This window comes from Brassica napus, chromosome C4 (assembly GCF_020379485.1).
Source record: "Brassica napus cultivar Da-Ae chromosome C4, Da-Ae, whole genome shotgun sequence".
Lineage (NCBI taxonomy): Eukaryota > Viridiplantae > Streptophyta > Magnoliopsida > Brassicales > Brassicaceae > Brassica > Brassica napus.
This window is the reverse complement of record NC_063447.1, coordinates 42,036,585-42,057,754: the sequence shown is the minus strand read 5'-3', so window position 1 is coordinate 42,057,754 and position 21,170 is coordinate 42,036,585. Positions and strand designations below refer to the sequence as shown.

At 32.7% G+C, this 21,170-nt stretch overlaps 1 protein-coding gene, 1 long non-coding RNA gene and 1 pseudogene across 2 annotated transcripts; 1 reads left to right on the top strand and 2 right to left on the bottom strand.

Moving 5' to 3' along the window:
* Window positions 1-497: 497 nt before the first annotated feature.
* LOC106435492 lies at window positions 498-7,838 on the bottom strand. The gene is made up of 4 exons (XR_001286998.3): window positions 5,552-7,838; window positions 4,939-5,265; window positions 1,111-4,832; window positions 498-754 (listed from the first exon to the last, which is right to left on the bottom strand). It is a non-coding gene; the product is annotated as an uncharacterized LOC106435492 (long non-coding RNA).
* Window positions 7,839-12,964: 5,126 nt separating this feature from the next.
* LOC106435488 lies at window positions 12,965-15,407 on the bottom strand. Its single transcript, XM_022702262.2, has one exon. It carries the CDS (start codon window positions 14,985-14,987, stop codon window positions 13,128-13,130), a length of 1,860 nt encoding a protein of 619 aa, XP_022557983.2. The 5' UTR covers window positions 14,988-15,407; the 3' UTR covers window positions 12,965-13,127.
* A 25-nt stretch (window positions 15,408-15,432) lies between these two features.
* Window positions 15,433-21,048, top strand: LOC125585518 (annotated as a pseudogene).
* Window positions 21,049-21,170: the final 122 nt, after the last annotated feature.

Sequence of the window (21,170 nt, the reverse complement as noted above, 5' to 3'; positions counted from 1 at the left end):
CGATGTTAATTGGTCGTAAATTTACTAAAACTGTTGCTGTTAATTGGTCCAAAAGTTTGACACTCATTAACATCTATATTGCAACTATGTAACAATGACGACATATTACGACCCTTTTACAACCTCATATACAGTGTAACGTTACGTCTATTTTACGAGGAATTATGTTACGACGAAACAACTACAAATATTTTTCATCATATAATTTATGACGTAATTACGATGAAATGTACGTTACGACGTGCGTTTTACAATGATTTACTTTTCGTTCTAACGACCATATATGTCAGTGTTATGCGTCTGTTTTCTTGTAGTGTTACAATCTGACTTAACACGAATATGTTAGGAACCGAGCCTCAAACGACAACTAAAAATTTGAATTAGACTTATATTAATACGTATGGTACCGAACCTGAAAGTGACCCCAAACACTCGTGCCAAATTGATACCATATATCATGGGTAATGCTTTAGAAATAATACGAAAACCTTATCCAATATGATTTAACATTATTTTGTGCCTTGATTTTTCCGTATACATTGGAAACAGTTGACATTTCATAGCATTGCAGCTCACACTGGAGTTTTACCGTTCCAACAATCATATTTGCAATGGCAATAATTTTTGGCTTTTATGTCGCAAAATCCATTTGAATCTGGTCCAAGTTTATCTCTGCAAGATTGATCACAATCTGGAAATTTAACGCATGGTCCAATAAATTTGTCGCACCATATAGATCCCATATTCTGTTCGCCTATATAAGAAAAAAACTACATTAAATCTAGATAACCAAAAAATTAATAATACTTAAATCAATATATGAAACTACAATATATGTTATACGTGGCAATGAATAGTGGGCTGAATCTAAAAATTATAGAAAGTAATAGTTAATTTTAAATAATATTAGTATGGATCAGTTATAAAGATCAATAAATTCAGAAGGGCCTATATGTGTTACAAAAAAAAAGTATACTGAAGGCTATGAACACAAACAACAACAAAATATGGGGTATATACCTATGAAGAGAACCAGCACCATAAAGTAACTGTATTGTGAAAATGTTATTGAATACAACTTTTATGAATAAATATTAACAAAATGTGTACCAAAGGAAAACAAAACAAGGATGATTATGGCGAGAGCAAGTGAAGAAGAAGCTGCCTTAGCCATTTTTTTTTTAATATTTGTGTATGTTGATTGTAGATAGATCTAACAAAGTTGGAGACTAGTAAGAAGCTTTATATACAATTATGAGGTGAGAAATTATAGAAATATAATCACTAGTTTTTGAAGTATTTGATTATATCTGCTTGACTATATATTTACAACTATTTTGGTACAGTATTTAAAGATATCTTACCTTTTTAAATAGAGAAAATTTATCATCTATTGAAGAGAGATTTTGATGTACTTTCATCTAAATTTTATTCAACTTAAAACACTTATAACTAAATCGCCCAAGGCAGCACCTAGGCGGCAACTCCCCTTTAACTGAAAAGGTTTTTTTAAATCCAATTTAAAACACTTTTAACATGGTTTAAATCGATCTAAAGTAGTATAAATCTGTTAAATTAATTAATAATGTTAGTAAAAATTCACAAATTTGTTTAATTGTTTTGTATATTTAATTTTGATAATTCATCAAAATAATTTTATAATTAAACCCAAATACTAAATATCTTGTATAAATTTAAAATGCATATAAAATAAATCAATGATTCTTTAACGAATATGCCCCGGATAATCCGCCTATGCGGTCGTCCTCAGCCAAATGCCTAATCACCGACTAGTGATTTCTTTAACACTCATCTGATGTGCAAAATATTCCACACATTTTTGTTAATAGTCTCTCTGTGTGGTTTCGTGGACAAACATCATCTTTCATACCCTATTAAATTTAATAGAAAAAGTTAGTTTACTTTTTATTTATTAGTTTGTTATTAGATTAACTCTAATTTTATTTCATTACTAATTTGATGTTTATAAACCTATCTTTAACTATAAAAGAGTAATTACAAAAATGAAATTACTACATTTTAACAGTAGAAAAATAAATCATTACGATTATGCCAATGAACATATTTATTTTATGAATATCTTATGTAGTCACAAAGTTATTTTAACATATTTATTTATGTTCAGTCATAAATCTACTTAAATTGTACAGATTAATTTATTATTTTTATTTCTAACCAGATATTTACTTAGTTTTGATACTTAAATAGCATTCACTAAAAAAAAATTTCTCAGGTGACATATTTACTTAATTTGACAGATTTAATTAAAATATAATAGATTTATTTACTATTTGACCACATATTTTTAAAATTTTGACAGATTTAATGAAGAATTGGTAGATTTTTTTATGTTTTAGCCGCATATTTAATTATGATCTGGTTATTTTTTTAGTTTTTATCACATATTTACTTCATGCCACAAAACCAAAATAGTTATAAAAAACCGTGATAAAATGTGTTTAATCTCAAAATTATTTTATCAATCAAATTTTAAATTCATTGGAAATGAAACCACCTAGGCCAAAATTAATTTGAACTGGAATCATATAAACCAAAATATAAACTAAACCTCTTGTGGGAATCATGTATGCCTTCTTCTCACTTACATTTCTTGACATTTTTAATTCCATTAGTTTGATGATTTAAAGTTCCAAGTGGCTGAGTTAGAGTTCATAGTGCTTGATGTGTGGATGTGTGGCGAGGTTCAGAATCTTCGGCCTGTCCTACTTGTTGTATTTAAGGCTTAGTTATCTTCTCGGAGAGCTAGATTCTCGGCTTCAAGTTGCGACAATTTATGAACACTTTGCTCTAACTGTTTTGAAGTAAGAGTAAAAAAAAGAAAAGAGTTCTTCGTGACACTACATAAACAAGGAGTAAAACAATAAAGCAACAAGAATGGATCAAATGTAGTGTTTTATTGATAATTATAGCATAAGTACAATGTATATTGGTTCATAAACCTTAGTTTTAGTTGTTTGGTTTTATAGTCGAAAATAATTAGTAGGTGATTCGCTTTTCCTAATATTTATAAGTCCTTTTAATAGGTATTTATAGTCAAAATGTAGATTAGATTCTTCCATATCTTGAAAGATGAAAAAAAGTCTCTCTTTAATATAACTAGGGGCATAGTCTCCGCGCAAGCGCCGGACCGGAAACGTTGTTGTTGTATGTATATTGTTGCTATATGGGATAATTTTGTGTACATGATGTTTTTTTTCACTTACACATACATGATGCGGTGTCGGCGATGCAATTTATGTTGTATGGTATTGCACTTGAACTTAAATTTAAGACAATTTTGTTCTAGCCTTTATATTCATATTCTGACAATAAATCGCTGACAAAACAGCAACATTCCATAATATTGGTACTGTGTTCAGATCACATATCCAACAGACTCAGCTGTCTTCGTTATGTTTAACAGGAAATAACACAGGTGGCTATAACTTGGTGTAATCGTTCTCTTTTGTCCCTCGCCGCACTCCTAAAATTTTAAATCAAAACTTTAAATCCTCAAATCAAATCTGTAACTTACAAAATCGAAAGAATCTGTAAAGTTTTGGACTTTTAGTTTTTCTGCTCATTAAATAACAAATTAGCTTAATTATTAGGCTCAAAATATTTCAAGAATGTAAACGGGTAATTAACAATAAAAAAATACTTAGTTAGATTTACTCAAGTCTGATTCTAAAACAATCCATAAATCCCTTGAAAACCTTAGAAAGCTTTGCTATATATAGGGTTTAGTCGTTTTGGAGTCTAATCCTACTCATATATATATATATATTTTTTTTTTTGAAATGAGGCTTTCTATGGTTATAAGAAAAAATGGAAAAATTTATACAGCTCACCGCAACTTAGCACAATATTTGTGAGAAGAGCTAAACGGTACGCATCCCAACGCATCAGAGAACAGTTTAGGACATTGGTTACTCGTATTTTTCTTTTTAAAATTATAAGGTTTTAAGAATTTAGAATATGGCACCAAAGCGAACCTGGTCCAATTGGTTGTTTATGTGCCCTTTCCACTCGGGCTCCAGTGTTGGAAACAGCTTGAACCATATGCCCATATGTTCATAAAAAGTGAGGTAATAATAATTATCTTTTAATATATTAATAAAAGAACTTTCAAGCAGTTAATATAATCTGGTATTTCAAAATTGAATACAATTAGCACTAAGGATTTGACTACATACAAAATGATTCAGAGCATATAATCTAAAATAGTGTGTATCAAAAATATCAAACGATTGTAGATACAACCATTTACACCTTATTTTTATCAAGAACTGACACTAACAAAATTTATGTATGATGCTTATCTCGTTATTTCTTTTCTAAAAGTAAATACTGATATAAAAGATGAGACTGGTAATGGAAAAAGAGAAGTGCCAGAAAAAAACATAACTTCATAGGGATGTTCAGATATCAAACCAGAACTTACACTACGCTTTCAAAATGGAAAGAGAAATAATATCCTACATACCTCTAATTTGAAACACCTCGACTGTTCCGCTGCAAGTTAACTCCACACATATTGAAGTTTCTATAAATCAAATACAAAACAATGGTTGCTGTGACAAAACAATCTCTGAAGAAATTCTATCAAACTCATGTCTCTTGCTTTCTACTCGCTTATGGTAAAATGCTAGACTAAATAAGAACCAAGTTGAAGGCATGTTTCTCGTATCAGTCTCTGTTAACTCTTCCTTCAGTTGGAGAGTTTATATCTTCTCCTTGCTGAGTCATGCCTCCAATTCTTCCTTCTCGGATTTGAGGGTTGTGATTACACGCTAGCTTTTTCCTTCAGCCTATGGATTTATATACAACACAAAGGAGAAAAAAAAGTCGAATTTTATGTGATTACTTTGTTATTCACACAGTCGAAGGAGGGAGAATTCAGCGAGAAGAAGATACCTTAGTAGTATGTGATGCGCCCCAGTTATCTCAAAACGCAAAAAAAAAAAAAAAAAAAAAAAAACACAGGTCCACACATTTATGAACTGAATCTTCATGATATCTATGAAACTGCGGATCACAGAATTCTGCAGATTCAATCATAAATCTATATTATTGGTGATTGTTGGTGATGATCCAGCCTCCACGGTAAGGCTTAAAGGCCCTGAGAATGTTAGGTCTCTTGGTTCTGTGAGCTGCCAAGACAAGGTAATCAGAGAAATCAGGTCCTGGTGCTAATGAAAGCTGCTGAGATTGCTCCTTTCCATGATCCAATATTAGGTGATCCTATGGTAAAGAAAAATTTCACATGATCAGAATTGTCATCTCGCGACCCAACAAAAAAAAAATTATCAATCAAAAGTTTCAAGCTCTGATTGATAATCTAGCCCAAAGACAATGACTTTGACACACGAACTGGAACATCTACTTAACAACAGATCACAGATAATGGAAAACTTTTTTAAAAAAAAACAAAGCTTTTAATCCAAAATGGTAAACCCATAACCAATATTACATTACAGAGAATCAAGAAACGTGAAACAGAGGAAAAAAACAGAGAGAAGGAAGAAACCTAATATGAGTTTAATCGGATCCTGTGTTGAGGCGTCGACAGAGGATGAATGACGGCAAAGAGCGAAGGAAGACGAAAGAGAAACGAAGCCAAAAGCGAATAAAATAAAAAATAAAAAAAATATATGGGTCCCACAACATGCCACGTGGATATGTTTAGGAGAGAGCAAAAACTCCCCTATTATAATATAGATTTTTTCCTTTTACCCGGAAGTAGATGAAAACCATAAACCTAAGATCGGAAAATGGTTAAACAATAGAAGAACGTCGGCATTCTCTTTTAATCATGGAGACTTGCTTAAACAGATAACTCTCTAGCATTGACCAATAACAGATTCGGCGGACGTTGAGCAAAACTGGCAGCACATTAAATAAAAGGAGTGTTAGACATTTGAGCACCATATACATTAGCACCATAAGAAAATATCTTGGGACAATGTGTTGAATATATCCAATTAAGGTCCAAAATTTGTTAAATGTCTATGAATTTTCAAATGGTAAAAGTGAATAACCTTTTAACCAGTAATGGACGAAACTAACCTTGCTTTTAGAGAAAGGGAGACAGTGGTCGTATATGTCAGTCTGCGGATTCAGAGCAGTAGGATCAGACGAAGGTCCTTTGGGTAAAGGACGGGTTTTGTACTTGTAATGATTTCGAAACCTAACTTCTATGTTATTGTGTTACATTATATGTTGCTTGGTAATGTATATCGTTAGCAGTTAACTAAGATTTACGGGGCCAATCGATGCTAACTAAATGCAAAATGGGCTTCCAACCAAATTTTAACCGTAAAGTCTCTTGGATAGCGGTTAAGTGTATTAATCAATTTAGATCTGATTTCATAGATGAGTGTTAATGATTTAATATTACTAAGATAGGTTAAAATTTTGAGTTGTGTTATGGTAAGACATATTGTTACCGCCTAATGATTTGAGTTAACGGTTAAGCGAACAAGCATTATGATGGGTGTATTGAGCTGATTTAGCGACAGAAATATGGTGTATTGATCACCTAACTTCCATGTTAATACATCTAATAATCTGTTATTTGTATTGATCATTTTGGGAAGACATCTTATTACCGCTTAACGATTTGAGTTTGGCTAAACGATCTAGCACTATTTTAAAGCCTAACGATTTGAGTTAACGACTAAAATATAATGGCGCACTAGTAAACATGAATTATCCGTTAAAACGAAAACAGTCGATAGTGTGCATAAAGAAACTAACAATCCTTAAAATCTTAAACAAAGTCTGTAGTAGTAACCACTACTTAAGAGGTCTTCATGAAATTTAAGAACCAGTTGCTTTGCGGCGTCTGGGAGAATGCAAGGAGTGATAGCCTTACATCCATCGACACCGAATGTTGCATGAGCTTCAATCAATAGGAAAGTCGATGAATAATAAAAAATCTTAGCGGTTAAAATTATAAGTAGCCATATGTCAAAAACTTAGCGGATAAATAATTTATTAACCCTAGACCACTACATCGTATACTATCACCTCTCTATTCTATCAATCTTGTTAAATTCTAGACAGATACATATCCATCAACGGACAGATTACCGGCTACAAGTTGTATTTAACATAAACAAAGTATGCGCATACTCTATCACCTCTATGTTTTATCAATCTTGTTAACCGCTAAAAAGGCAATTAGCCATAATTAAACAAAGTTAGCATATCTATGTTGTTTTTACCTTGAACCAGTATATGCATGAATTATCACCTCTACATTCTACCAATCTTGTTAATCGCAACGACATGTTGTCTAAACGTACCCGAGAATTGCAGATTCTCTTCAACGGCCATAATCTTCCCAAAAGTCGAATTGTGTAAGAACTCCATCCATCTCTTTAGGTTCAAGGGTCTCTATTTTCTTGATTTTGTGATACGAGTTCACTCGCTCACCCAAAGCTCTTCGCCAACGGCGAACATCATCTAGGGAAAAGAAGAATTTCCTCCATTGAACGCGATTATGGCAGAAGGAAACAACAGAAATCAAAGATTTAGAGAATTTATCGAAAATGGAAAACGAGAGGATTTTGGGTTTAGAAATGTTGGAATGAAACGATTGAAGAATATTGATAGAAATATCAAACTAGGGTGGGTGCGGAAATAAAAATAAATGCGTCTCTTCGATGCTCTGGACGGAAACATCTATACGCAGTGAGCTCTGTTTTGTTTTCTTTAGAAAAGCTGCGAGACATTGAACTGTCCAATGTGTAAAACGCTCCCCTCTGTCACGCCCCAGAGTCTATGGGTCATAGGGAAAAGTAGCTCATAGGGGTAAAACGGTCATAGAAAAATGGACTATATGCTTGAAGTTATATGGCAAATATGTGATCCATTTGGGTGCATTGATGCCAATTACTCAAATATCTTCAATATAAGATAAAATTATAAGAAAAATTAAAGTCATACTTTTGTAGACTTCTGATGAAATTTGCTTAAAATTTTTGGTTTAGTAGATTTCATTTAAAGTCTATTTAGCTTTAACTCTTAAACAGACTTCATTAGAAATCTACTCTATCAGATAATTTTCAGATCTGAAAAATATGTATATTTAAAAATATGAAAAATAGTTTTAGATCTGAGAAAACTTCAAAAATAGAATATATATATATAAGATAAAATAATTGTAAAGTAAATGCATATAGTTTGAATCTATAACTTTATTTGAATATAAAAATAAACGAACACATTTAAAATCTATAGATCTAAAACTTACATTTTGTAAGGAAAATATAAAAACCATGAATGATAATACCTACAAAAACAAGATAATATTGTGAGAAAGACATGAAAAAATTAACAAATTAAACAAAACTTTCCGTTTACATTCAAAAAAATTTAGAAAGAAATGAGAGAGTTTTATAAACGTGTGCATCCATTTTAGTGAGAGATTATGTTAATTCCATTTATATAAGGAGACAAAATTTCTAACTAAGTTAAATTTACGACACTGAAATCTTCTTTTGAAGTCTGCTACAATTAAAATTTTGGAGTATATCTTATTATAAGTCTACTAAGTAGATTTGTTTGGAAGTCTACTAGGCCTGGGACGGATCGGATATCCGGGTAATTTTAAGGTATCCGGATCCGGATCCTTATCCGGCGGATCCATAATTTTATTATCCTTATCCGGATCCGGGGTTCTTGGATATCCGGGTGTCGGATATCCTTCTAAAATTGTAATATCCGGCGGATATCCGGATCCAGAATTGGATCCTTAAAATAAATAAAATAATAATAATAATATATATAAAATATTAAAAATAATTTAAAAATAAAAAATATATAATGTTTTTAATTATTTCTATGTATAATATTACAAAATTTACATAAAATTTACATATACTATTATAAAAATGAAAATATATTAAATAAAGTTAGTTTTTATATATAGATATTACTATTTTTGAAATAGTTATTAATAAAACTTACGGATCCGGATATCCGGACTAAAAAATCAAGATATCCGGATCCGGATCCGGCTTTGACGGATCCAACATTTTATTATTCGGATCCGGATTCGGCCCCTCCGGATATCCGGATTTTCGGATCGGATCCGGATCGAATCTCGGATCGAATCCGGATCTCGGATAAAAGTCTCAGGCCTAAAGTCTACTATGATAATTTCATTATTGTTGTTTATTCTTTGTTTTTTATTAATTTTAATATGATCTTACATTTTTTGAATATTAGCTTGAAGATTATCATTTATTTTTTTCATACAAAAACTAAAATAAATCAAAATTAATTTGTTTTTGTAATCTCAAATTGTTTCCGGTTTGGTAGACTTACAAATTAGTCTACTACGATTTTTTTGTTCTTTATTATAAAAAATAATATATAAATTTTTAAACAATTTGTTCTTTATTCTTCTAATAATTTTAACTTATGATTTCAAATTTTTCATAAAAAATTAATTTAGTTTAGAACTATTTTTTTGTACTCACAGATCCTAATAGACTACAAAAGACGTCTATTGTTCCCTGAAACTGAGTAGACTCCATTATACATCTACAATACCTTAAACCACAATCTCCAAATCCTAAATGTATACTTGATAACAAAAAAGTCTCATTTAATCATTGTAACAAATATCAAAATATGTAAAATATAAACTACTCAGCATTGATATGTAAATATAGGTCAACAAATCAAAAAAATTATAAATCTAAAATCTAACCCTAAGAATCTAACTCTAAAAGACTTTACATGAACCTTTTATTGATAAACCATAAGAATTCTCTAACAGATGGTTACCAAATCAATATATATTCTTTTAAATTGTTCAATTATACAAAATATTAATTTATATACATCATATTAACCTTTATATTGATGACTAATTAAAATTTTTACAAACATTATCTTTATACATTTTTAAAATTAAATTATTAGATAAAATTATGATATAGACTACATAATAATTCTACATAGTATACTTTTTAGGGGATCTACATATATGTAGAATTCTTTTGTTACGTGTAGACTTTTGAATGACAGAACCGTAAAATAATTTTCTAATGTTTTGTTTGGTCATAAAAATTAAATAGTAATTTTACCACCTCTTTATGTCAGTTTTGATTTGATTGAATATGTGATATACTTTTACATTTCAAATCACTATTTAAGCTGTTTTTGGTAGATTTCCCTAAAATTATATTTATACATTTTAAATTAATAAATATATTAAAAATTAATCAAGATTTGTATTATTTCATTATATGGTGATACAAGTTGGGATTGAAAGCTAATATATAAAATGAAAATTGTTTAAGTTAGAATATTGAAAATTAGATATATATATATATATATATTAAAAAAAATATATTGGTAAAATATTAATCGTTAGTCAATGTTTATATTATTCTGTTGTATATGGTGAAGGAGGTTAAGATTTATTTTTATACAGTTACAAATTTTTGCAGGTTATTTGATAGCCATGGATTTTACCTACTTTTAATCATGGTTTATAAGTGTTTTAATAACTAATTATTATATTTTAGAGTCTATTTAGTATATTTATAGGTTCAGGAGTGATTTGGAAGAAACTTGTGATTTTGGAGCATTTTTGAAGATAAAAGGAGAGAACATCCGAGCTGACCATCGAGCAAGACCAGAGGTCGACATTCAGAAAAAAAAATAATCGATTGATGCACACTTTGTGACATCGATCGATAGCGAAGCGTGCAGAAGCCCGTTTGTTTCCAGACGACTTAGAGCCCAAGACTTCACCAAATTACAAGATTGCCCCTGACGAGTTTTTAACATATTATTTATAGCTTGCCAAAGTGTTTTAGGTAAAGTGTGCTTTCTTGTTTTCTAGTTTTCACAACAAAAGGTTTTCTAGGATTTTAGTAGAATTGGAGAGAAGATCCAAAGATGTAAGATGTTTGTAGTTGGACCTCCATTATTATCTATGATATATCTATGCAGTTTTTATACCTTATTGTTGTTATGAATTGCTTAGCTATGTCTGAGTATTTCTACTGTTAGGTTTAGGATTTAAATAGGTTATAAGGGATTAACTCCAACTATAGATTGCTAAGTTGTGATATTCATCAATAAGATTGTCATTAATGCATGTTTCTATTTTAGCTAACTAGAACCTTGACCTAGGAGTTGTAGGCACAAGTTAACACTTGAATCTCACCATGAACCCGTCCTAATTGAGCTAGGATTGTTAGAGTAAGGCGATAGCTGATCTAGTAAGACTAATGAGCATTATTCAACCTGCGCGTAAAGCTTGATTAAGAGCGCGTCGATCGATATTCCTATAGAATGATCGATCGACGGTGCAAAAGTTGTATCGATCGATATTCTTCTAGAATCATCAATCGACACTTTCTAATAGGTCCGACCTACTGTTGTGACCATTAGATCTCGTCAATAGACAAACATAGAAAGCGAACGCCGATCGGTTTGTTCATAAGCGATTGAGCTCTATAATATCATGCATACATATGTTAAGCATATGTAGGATTATAATTCTGATTACATGAATAGAAACCCTAAGTCTGCTATTTCATTTAAGTGTCAAAAACCCAATCAAATCAACCGAACAACTACCTTGCTCACAACCTGCTATTTACATTTAAACATATCAACCTAACTTAATCACCCTGATTAGATTTATTAGGTTTCCTACCTCCTTGTGGATTCGATCCCTAAGTACTACAACTAAACCTCTTATTTGAAAGAGTAATTCACTCATTAGAGTAATTTGAGTGAGATCATTATTTTATCAAATAAGCACATATTTAGACCACTACAAAATGGGTCTCATCCTACCAAACTTATTTTCTGAAAAAAAATCAAAATTTGTAGTAAGCTATATTAGTTTTTTAATTTATTTATATTTTACTACTAACTTATTATGAGTTTAAAATAGGGTAATTCTCATAAATAGACCATTTTCAAGTTTTGGTTACAAAAATAGACCACAAGGAGGAAAATGACCAAATTATTTCATTTTATAGGTAAAAGAACACTAATACCCTAGATATATAAAAAAATTAAAAAATTAAAAAATAAATAAATTTTTTTTTATAGTTTTAGATTATATGTTTTCAAATTCGAACTTTTTTATAATTTTTTTTGAATTTTTTTTTTAATTTTTTTTTGAAATTTTCTTTTTGTAATTCGAAAATACTTTTTGAAACTATTTTTAAAATTTTTATTTTCAAATTTTTAATATTTATTTTATATTTTATAAAATTTTAAACATCAAACCCAAATCTCCACCCCTTAATTCTAAACCCTAAGGTTTGGATAACTCTAGAGTTATAAGTGTATATTTACCTATTTAATGAAATATTTTAGTCATTTTGATTCTTAGAGTCTATAGAAACTTTTCTAGTGCTATAGTAGGATATTTTCCTTTAAAATATCAATTGAAAATATGAAATTGCTAATACGTTAAAACATACTGCATTACAAAATTATTAATTTGTAATAAAATATACTGTATTTTATACACTTTAAATTGTAGACATCGAACCCCAAATATTTAAGTTTAGATCTCAGATCAGAATCTCGCTTTAAAAATTAATAGTGCATTATAAACATTACTAATCCATAGTAAAATACTTGGAAATGTCTAAACTCTCAAGTTTAGTCATTTTTAATTGCAAAAAAATTAAGTTCAAAATTTGAGCTCACACTTTGAACAAATGCATAAAGTTATTATATCAAAATATAAACCCAAAGTTGATCGACGCTTTACTTCTTTTTTTTATTGCAGCGCGTATCAAAATCTTGTTTTTTTAACAAGCCCAAAGGAGCTTAAAAGATAAACAAGTTTGTAATTGACTTTTGATTAAACCAAAGCAAAATATTTTTTTTTTTTTTTTTTTTAACCAAAGCAAAATATACTTTGGAATGATTGTAATACAGAGACAAAAACCCTCAAGAGATAAGTTTTTTATTGAATGAAAGAATGATTGTTCAACTCGAGACATAACCAAAGAGGAAACACTAAAGAGAATCATCTCTAACTATATGAAAGAATGATTGGCACTAACGTATATACAAAATATTAGACTAACCATCAGATTATACAACCCTTAAGCGGCCACATGATCAGCCATTCCTCTTTCCACAAACACGTTGATTCTCCACAACACCATCTTGCTGTCCATTGTCATGCCTTTGATTACGTAGAGTCTATGAAGCAGAGACTTGGTCAACTTGTATTCGTTCATACGATACCATTCCATTTGCTTCTTCACAATGATTTCAAAATCTCTGAAAGCTCTCCTCACAAACCCAACTTCCAATTTTCTTTCCACAAGCTCTCTCACTGAATCTACCATCTTATCAGCCATCTCCATCACAGTTTCAGCATAATCTTTCATCGCTACCAATTGACTGATGGCACAGAAGGCACCCAAAAACGCCAAGACCCAGCAACTGTTATCTACCAAAACATCACTCGGTGGGTTTAGCCTTTTGTTTATCTCTGGGAGCAGATGCTCCACTATAGGATCAATAAATTCCTCATGAAGCCACATTGTTAAGCACTGGAAGACATAAACCGCTCTCTGAAAATCTGTTTCGATGTGTGATGTAATATAGTAGCCGAGATCATCCCATAACTCAACATGGGAGGTCATCATCTCAAACGCAACGTGGTAGACAACCTCACCAAGGACTCTGAACATGCTCTCAGAGATTCCTTCTTTTTCCCAAAGGCAAGAGATGAGCAGTGGCTGAAGTTCTCTCAACAATGAAGCGTCTGTTGACACTTCTTCCCTTGAAATGTAGTCAGAGAGTAACACGTTGAGCCGTCTGATTGCCATATCTCTGAACCTCTCTTCAACATCAGTAGACGCAAAGATTCTTAAAATCTCAAGAGGCGGTAAGTTGTTCAAACGATCAAACCATTCACCTTCAGAACATGCTCCATGAACTTTTGATGGGCTAGAGATAACCATACGATGGATCCTCTCCGTAGCCTCCTTGGTTAGTGGTCCCAAGTCTCTGATCTTGGACAAGAAACAAGACACAAATTCGCATTGATCCTTATTGTAATTATACAAGCTCTTCTCTCGTTCCAAGAACCTCTCGAGATCCGCAAGCCCTCGTACCAGAAACTGTTCCATACCCTTCGCCACAAGATCATTCGCTGCCTTGACAAGAAGAGTAAGAAGACGCTTCACCATATCGACTTTCATTTCAGAATCCAAGACTTGAATCCCAAGTTTCACAACAGCTTGTAAACCTAAACTCCAATCATCAACTTGATCTTGGTAAGGAACAAGCAGCACCTTCTCTGCCTTCTCAACAACCATCCCTCCGCAATTGTGTATGAACCTCTCGTACACTGGAGGCAAGTCCGCGAAGACGTGCAAAGCCTTTAGAGGATCGTGACACGATATCTCGTAGATACATTCGCTGAGCTCGTCCCATCCGCCGTTGTCGAGTATCATAACATCGTGAGCGATGAAAGACACGATCCGCCTGAGGTTTATGATCTCGGGTTCTTGCATCCTCAAGCAAGAGATCACAAGTGGTTTGATCTCGTTGAGAGCGACGAGAGATAGTTCGAACCTGCGGTTCTTGTACTCGTGTAGGGTTTCGAAGAGGAGATTGATCAAGTGAGATCTGTGGACGCCGATGGAAGATGATCGGTACATGTGTAGAAGCTTTAGGGTTAAGCAGTTGGCGAAGTAAAGGGTGAGGAAGTTGAAGAGAGCATTCGCCGTTTGATATTCGGTGGTTTCTTGACGCGTAAAGAAGAGATGGCTGACAACGCTCTCTAAACCTTGGTGGCTTGGAGTCGCAAGAACGTCTCTCGCTTTCACCATGAGATTTGGTGGTGGTTCCGCCATTACACGCCCCAATGCACCTTTGCGCGGATCCTGTAGTTTTCTGGAGAAAATGGCTCCCTCTTCTCCGTGTGATCTTAGTAAGTCCACAAGCATATACCCAGCTTAAAGCATGCAACTACAAGTACTTTCATTTCCTCAAAAAAAAAAACAAACTACAAATACTTTCTTATATTCTTAAAAAAATTAAAGTATAAGTTGTTCTTTTATTTCACTTAGTATTAGTTATCGTTAAACTTTTAGAAAATTTCAAGTAATATATAATTTATAGAAAACAGAATGATTTTACATAAATTTGGATAGTTTTATTGAATTTAAAATGAAAACTAAATAAGTTTCGATAAAATTTAAATTATAATTAATCTTATGAATTGTTAGGTAAAAATTAATCTATGAGTAACCTTGATGGATACGACATGATCTCAGGCGTCCGAATCTCCATCTTCTGACCTTTGAGTAATAGAAAACAAACTTTTAACTTAAAAGAAATTTTTTTATCTTATGATGTGGTCAAATCTACCTAATTATTCCTGGTTATCTACTATATAACCAAGGTTAAAACTCTAAGAGGTGAGTCTAGACATAAACTAAACTATAGCTAGGTTTTTACCAAATACGTTGTATGCTGAAGCAAAGATGATCAAACCATGGTTGCCACAACGAATGCCGACTTGGAAGCTCGGCTCGAAGCCTTGACAAAGCAACTCAAGGAGATGAAGTCATCTAGGAGAAACCGAAACACCCAACCGGGCGACCCGGAATTCATCTTAGAGGTTTAAACCTTAAAAGAGCAGATGGAAGGATACTCCAAACATCTCGAAGAAAGTTCCCATAGACTAGGCAAAGATATGATTATTCTAGGATACATTGCATTGTTAAGGTTTCAAGAATGGTTATTTTAAAAGAGGATTACATCTCTTTCGGCGTCCTTCCTAAAAATATCTTTAAACCAGAATATGATTTTTTTTTTTGTTTTTGGAAGAATAAGAAAGTAGGTCGTCCATAATATGTCTTAACTATCCATGAATTCTATAGTATATTTGGAAGGGTAGAAATGAATTAATGGAAAGAAAATTCACGGATGGATACTGTCTAACTTGTTTTCCTTGAAGAAGAAAGTTTGAGAATTGCTGATCACAAAGAGGTTGTGGAAGATGTGGAGTGCTATATTCAAGAGGAAGAATATATATTCCCCCCGCTACATCTCCAATTCCGTGAATTTTTATGGTATCTAAGGGATAACATGGATGATAATATTTTTGGTTGGAAGGGATGCCAGAAAAGCCTATCCGCGTTACATGCATAGATCGAGAGTTTCATTTTGGCTATGCCATGCCTAAGAGAGAGGAATATTCATTCAGCTATCTTTGACACAGATTGTGCGGACTTATTCAAGATGACTGAAGAACCTGTAGATTGGCCCAACTTCAAAGCGGAATTTTAGGAGTTCACCCAACTTAAGAGTGAAATTTTATACTTTCAGCTTATGTACGTATATCCTCATTTCATTTTACCACTCTTGATGTTAACTAATGGCTATCTCAATTTTAGCTAGTACCCACTCTGAACCCTAACTTTTTTCAGAACTCGTCCACTTTTGTTTCCATTGTCTTATATGCAAAGTTTAGAGAGAACCAGAACTTGTGGCCCGGTGGTGATTAATTTGAAGGTAAAAAACCAATACGGTGAAGCCACCAGAGTTCGAGTCTCGGCCACTGGGGAATTAACATTTCGGCATCGTCAGAAACAAGACCGACACGTGTTAACACGTGACTAGTCTGAACCACTCCTGTGAGATTAGGATACCCGTTTATAATTAAAAAAAACGTTTAGAGAATTGGATCAACGTCCAAGCTGCAACGAGGGATAGGAAACATGGAAAAGTTGACAAATACCAGCAAGAGTAATGACAAAGGCATTGGTTCACTCTTCACACCAAAATATTGGAAAAAACATTGAAAAGGTCTTTGTGAAGAGTGAAACTAGAAAAGAAAGTTGTATTTCTTAGGCCATTTACAATGAGGGTGTTGAAACCCAATTTCAACAGTTGAAGATAAAGCACTGAGGGTGTTAAATTTGTGTGTTTGTCTACGTGGATTAAACATGTGTTGGAAAGATTCAACGGTGTTGAAAAAAAATTTGTGGGCCGTGACAACCACGTGTCATGCCGTGAATAGGTGGAAAGGGGTGGAGCGTACACGCACACGCGCAGGATTACAAGCTTTTCTTTTTTTTTTAATTCAGGATAATATTTAAATGCTTTTTTCTCATTGGCTGTACAGATTTCCTTTGATATTTATCCTCACCCAATAATTCAAACTCATTTATTTTATAATATAACTATTTTTAAAAAGATAAAAGTTATATCAAAATTCAAGATTTTTTAATCTATAAATAGAGACTACCCTCATTTCGTTTGGATACAGAAAAAAAACATCATTTTTTCATTATAATCAACTATTTTAGTGTTTCAATTTTTTTTTGGTTAAATGGATCCCAATAATAATCCTTTTAACACTCAAAGCTCTTCTAATTTTCCGTTTAACTTCCAAAATCCCAACAATTATCAATTTCAAAACCAACCTTCAAACCAGCCCCAAAATATACCAAATTATGGTTTTTCACCAAATTTCTTCATGTCATCATCTGTTCAGAATTGTCCACCAAATTACGGATCAATGATGCAATACTTTTCTCAAACACCTCCACTTTCTTCTACTCCAACGGGTGATGCAAATGTTCCGAGAGCAACTGAATTTTCCGAATTTTCTACCCAAATAGCTCTTGGTGGCATGAGTGGTGCTAGCGAACCCATTCCCGACGCAAATGCAAATGAATCCGCTCAAGCTCGCCGTAGAAGCCCTAAGTGGACTACCGATCAAAACTTGGTGCTACTTAGTGGATGGATTAAATATGGAACATACAACATTGTTGGCAGGAACTAGAAAAGCAAAGCATACTGGAGTAAAATTTCTGAGTACTATAATGAGCATTGCTCATTTGATCCTTCCCGTGATGGAGCTTCATGCAGAAATCATTTCAACTATATGAATAAAAAGTTGAGCAAATGGAGTGGCACTTACGATAACGCTAGGCGTATGCAACAAAGTGGATGGTCGGAGAATGATGTAATGGCAAAAGCGAACTAATTATATTCAAGTGGTAAGAATGAACATTTCAATTTAATGTCGGAGTGGCTTGATGTTCGTGATCAACCGCGCTATGGTAGTCAAGTAGGAGGAAATACTGGCTCTACAAGTAGTGGATCTAAGATATCCCGAGAGAGTGATGTCAGTGATTCGTACTCTGTAGGATCAAGTACTCGTCCAATGGGGAGAGAGGCAGCAAAAAAAAAGGCAAAAAGAAAAGCAAAGGCCCAGCTTTGGAAACCGTCAACGAAGAGTGGAATGAATACAAACAATTCAAAGAGCAAGAATTGGAACGATTGGACAAAATAGCCAAGACACAAGAGGAGGCAAATCGATTGATGAAAGAAAAGACTAAAACAAAAAAAATGAAGATGTTCTTGAAGCTAAGTGAACAAGAACATCTCGATGACAAGAACAAACAGCTGTTAGAGAAGTTGAGCAACAATCTATTTGGAAATTAGTAATGTATTTTTGTATTTTTCTTTTAATAATGTGTGTTTGTATTTTTCTACTTTATAATGTATGTTTTTTTTTCTTTTAATAATGCGTGTTTGTTTTTTCTTCTTTAATAATGTTTGTTTGTATTTTTCTTTTTAAAAATGTGATTTTGTTTTTTCGACTTTAATAATGCGTGTCCTTTTTCACTTTAATAATTTTTGTTTGCATGCAATCCGTGACTTTCGATTTTGTAAGAGAATCCAATCGTTATATATTATTTATGCCAATTTAATATTTGTTTGGAGTCCAAAATTCTCATCCACTCAGTTTTTTATAAATGGAAACACATTTTCCCATAAATGTATCAATAACACAATTTCATTTTACAAAAAAAATATCAATGGATCCATCAGAGTTTCCTTTCGATATCAAAGTGTACACAAAACAATGTGAGCTTGAAGAGAGGTATATCGTACACCGGTTTACAGAGCGTCGAAAAAAATTGAGGAAGACCATACGTCTCATAGCAAGAGAAAATACTTCAAGAGAGATCATGTAGCAGCGAATCAAAGGTTGATTGATGACTACTTTGCCAATCAACCTACATATGATGAACAAATGTTTCGTCGGCGATTCCGGATGCGAAAACATGTTTTTCTTCGGATCGTTGGAGACCTATCAAGCAGTGACAACTATTTCACCCAACGAGATGACGCAGCAAATAAGGAAGGTATTTCTCCATTAGCAAAATGCACTACTGCCATGCGAATGTTAGCGTATGGTGTTGCTTCCGATGTGATTGACGAATATATCAAAATAGGAAGTACTACAGCATTGGAGTGTGTGCGTCGTTTCTATAAAGGAATCATACGGTTGTATGAGCAAGAGTACTCAGAGCTCCAACTCAAGATGACTTGCAAAAAAATTTGCATGTCAGTGAGATGAGGGGGTTTCCAGGGATGATAGGGAGTATTGATTGCATGCATTGGGAATGGAAAAATTGTCCAACAGCATGGGAAGGTCAGTTTACTCGGGGAGATAAGGGAACCACCACTGTTATACTTGAAGCAGTTGCATCTCATGATCTATGGATTTGGCATGCCTTTTTTGGATGTCCGGGAACATTAAATGATATAAATGTTCTAGATCGTTCGCCGGTGTTTGATGATGTTGAACAAGGTAATAATCCAAGAGTAAAGTTTTTTGTAAACCAACGTCCATATGACATGGCATACTATCTAGCTGATGGTATCTATCCTTCTTATCCAACTTTCGTTAAATCAATCCGACTTCCTCAAAGTGAACCAGACAAGTTATTTGCAAAATATCAAGAAGGTTATCGGAAGGACATCGAGCGCGCATTTGGGGTATTACAGGCTCGGTTTAAAATCATTCGTGAACCAGCTCGCATGTGGGAGATATCGGATCTTGCTATCATCATGCGGTCATGTATCATATTGCATAATATGATTGTTGAGGATGAACGAGATACATATGCTCAGAATTGGACCGATTATGATCAATCTGAGGCAAGTGGTTCGACTACACCACAACCATTTTCTACTGAGGTGCTACCAGCATTTGCAAATCATGTGCGTACTAGATCTAAATTACGTGATTCAACTATACATCATGAATTGCAATCAAGTCTAGTTAAACACATATGGGCAAAATTTGGAATGTTTCATGGTTAATTTAAAAAATATATATATGTATGTGCTTTAAGAGTTTTAATGTATGTTTATTTTGTGTGCTTTGTATCGTGTGTGTTTAAAATTTCTTAATAATATGTGTTTGTATCGTGTGTATTTAAAGTTTCCTAATTTTAGTTGTTTTAATAGTAATAAATTTCGTATTTTTGAAAATAAAATTTGGTAAATATCTTACTTAAAAAATAAACAAGTTCTTAATTTTGATTGTTTTATTAATACAGATTTTGGTATTATTTAAAAATTAAGCTAAGTATAATAATTCAAAATAAATATTATTAAAAATTATGTTATTTTAGTTTTTAAGTTAATTGTAAAAAACAAAAATATGAATTAAGAATTGTGGGATAAGGTATTGAATTTTGTAAAACAAACCATTGTAGAAGTGTAGATTAAAGTAGGTGTTGAAAAAATGAGGTAGAAGAAAGAGAAGATGATGTCGAATGTTAAAAAGAGAAAAAGAGGGTGTTGAATATGGAAAGATTGTTGAAACCATTATAAATGGTATTAGAACTAAAGAGCTCATGGAAAGAAGTATAATAAAAGAAGTGGGTGAAACATTAGGAGGAGAGAGTAGTTAGAGATTGTGGACATCGATGAGTTCATTCTATCTTGCCCTTTTGTGCAGTATCCTCTACATCCTCTACTAAAAATCGGAGAAACCTTAATGAGAAACAAACGCTTCAATCCACGACACCCGGATAATCGAATGCTATATCATACCCATGACACAGCCTCATTCTGGTACTATTTGATATGTCTCATAACTACAGAGTACAACAATTATATTGAGATAGAACAATGTTTACAAACTGAGAGATAATGGAGTATGAATAATCTATTTTTTTTATCTAATCCTTACACACCTTTTATATTACTTACTTAAAAGACACATTAATCATGCCCATCAATCACTGGCCTTGGCAGCAGTATCAGATTGTTAAATAGAGCCAAAAAACCTCAACAAATAAACTTTATTGAAT

What these genes read in the sequence shown, in the direction of transcription:
- LOC106435488 (XM_022702262.2), bottom strand. Translation starts at nt 14,987, where the DNA reads ATGCTTGTGGACTTACTAAGATCACACGGAGAAGAGGGAGCCATTTTC.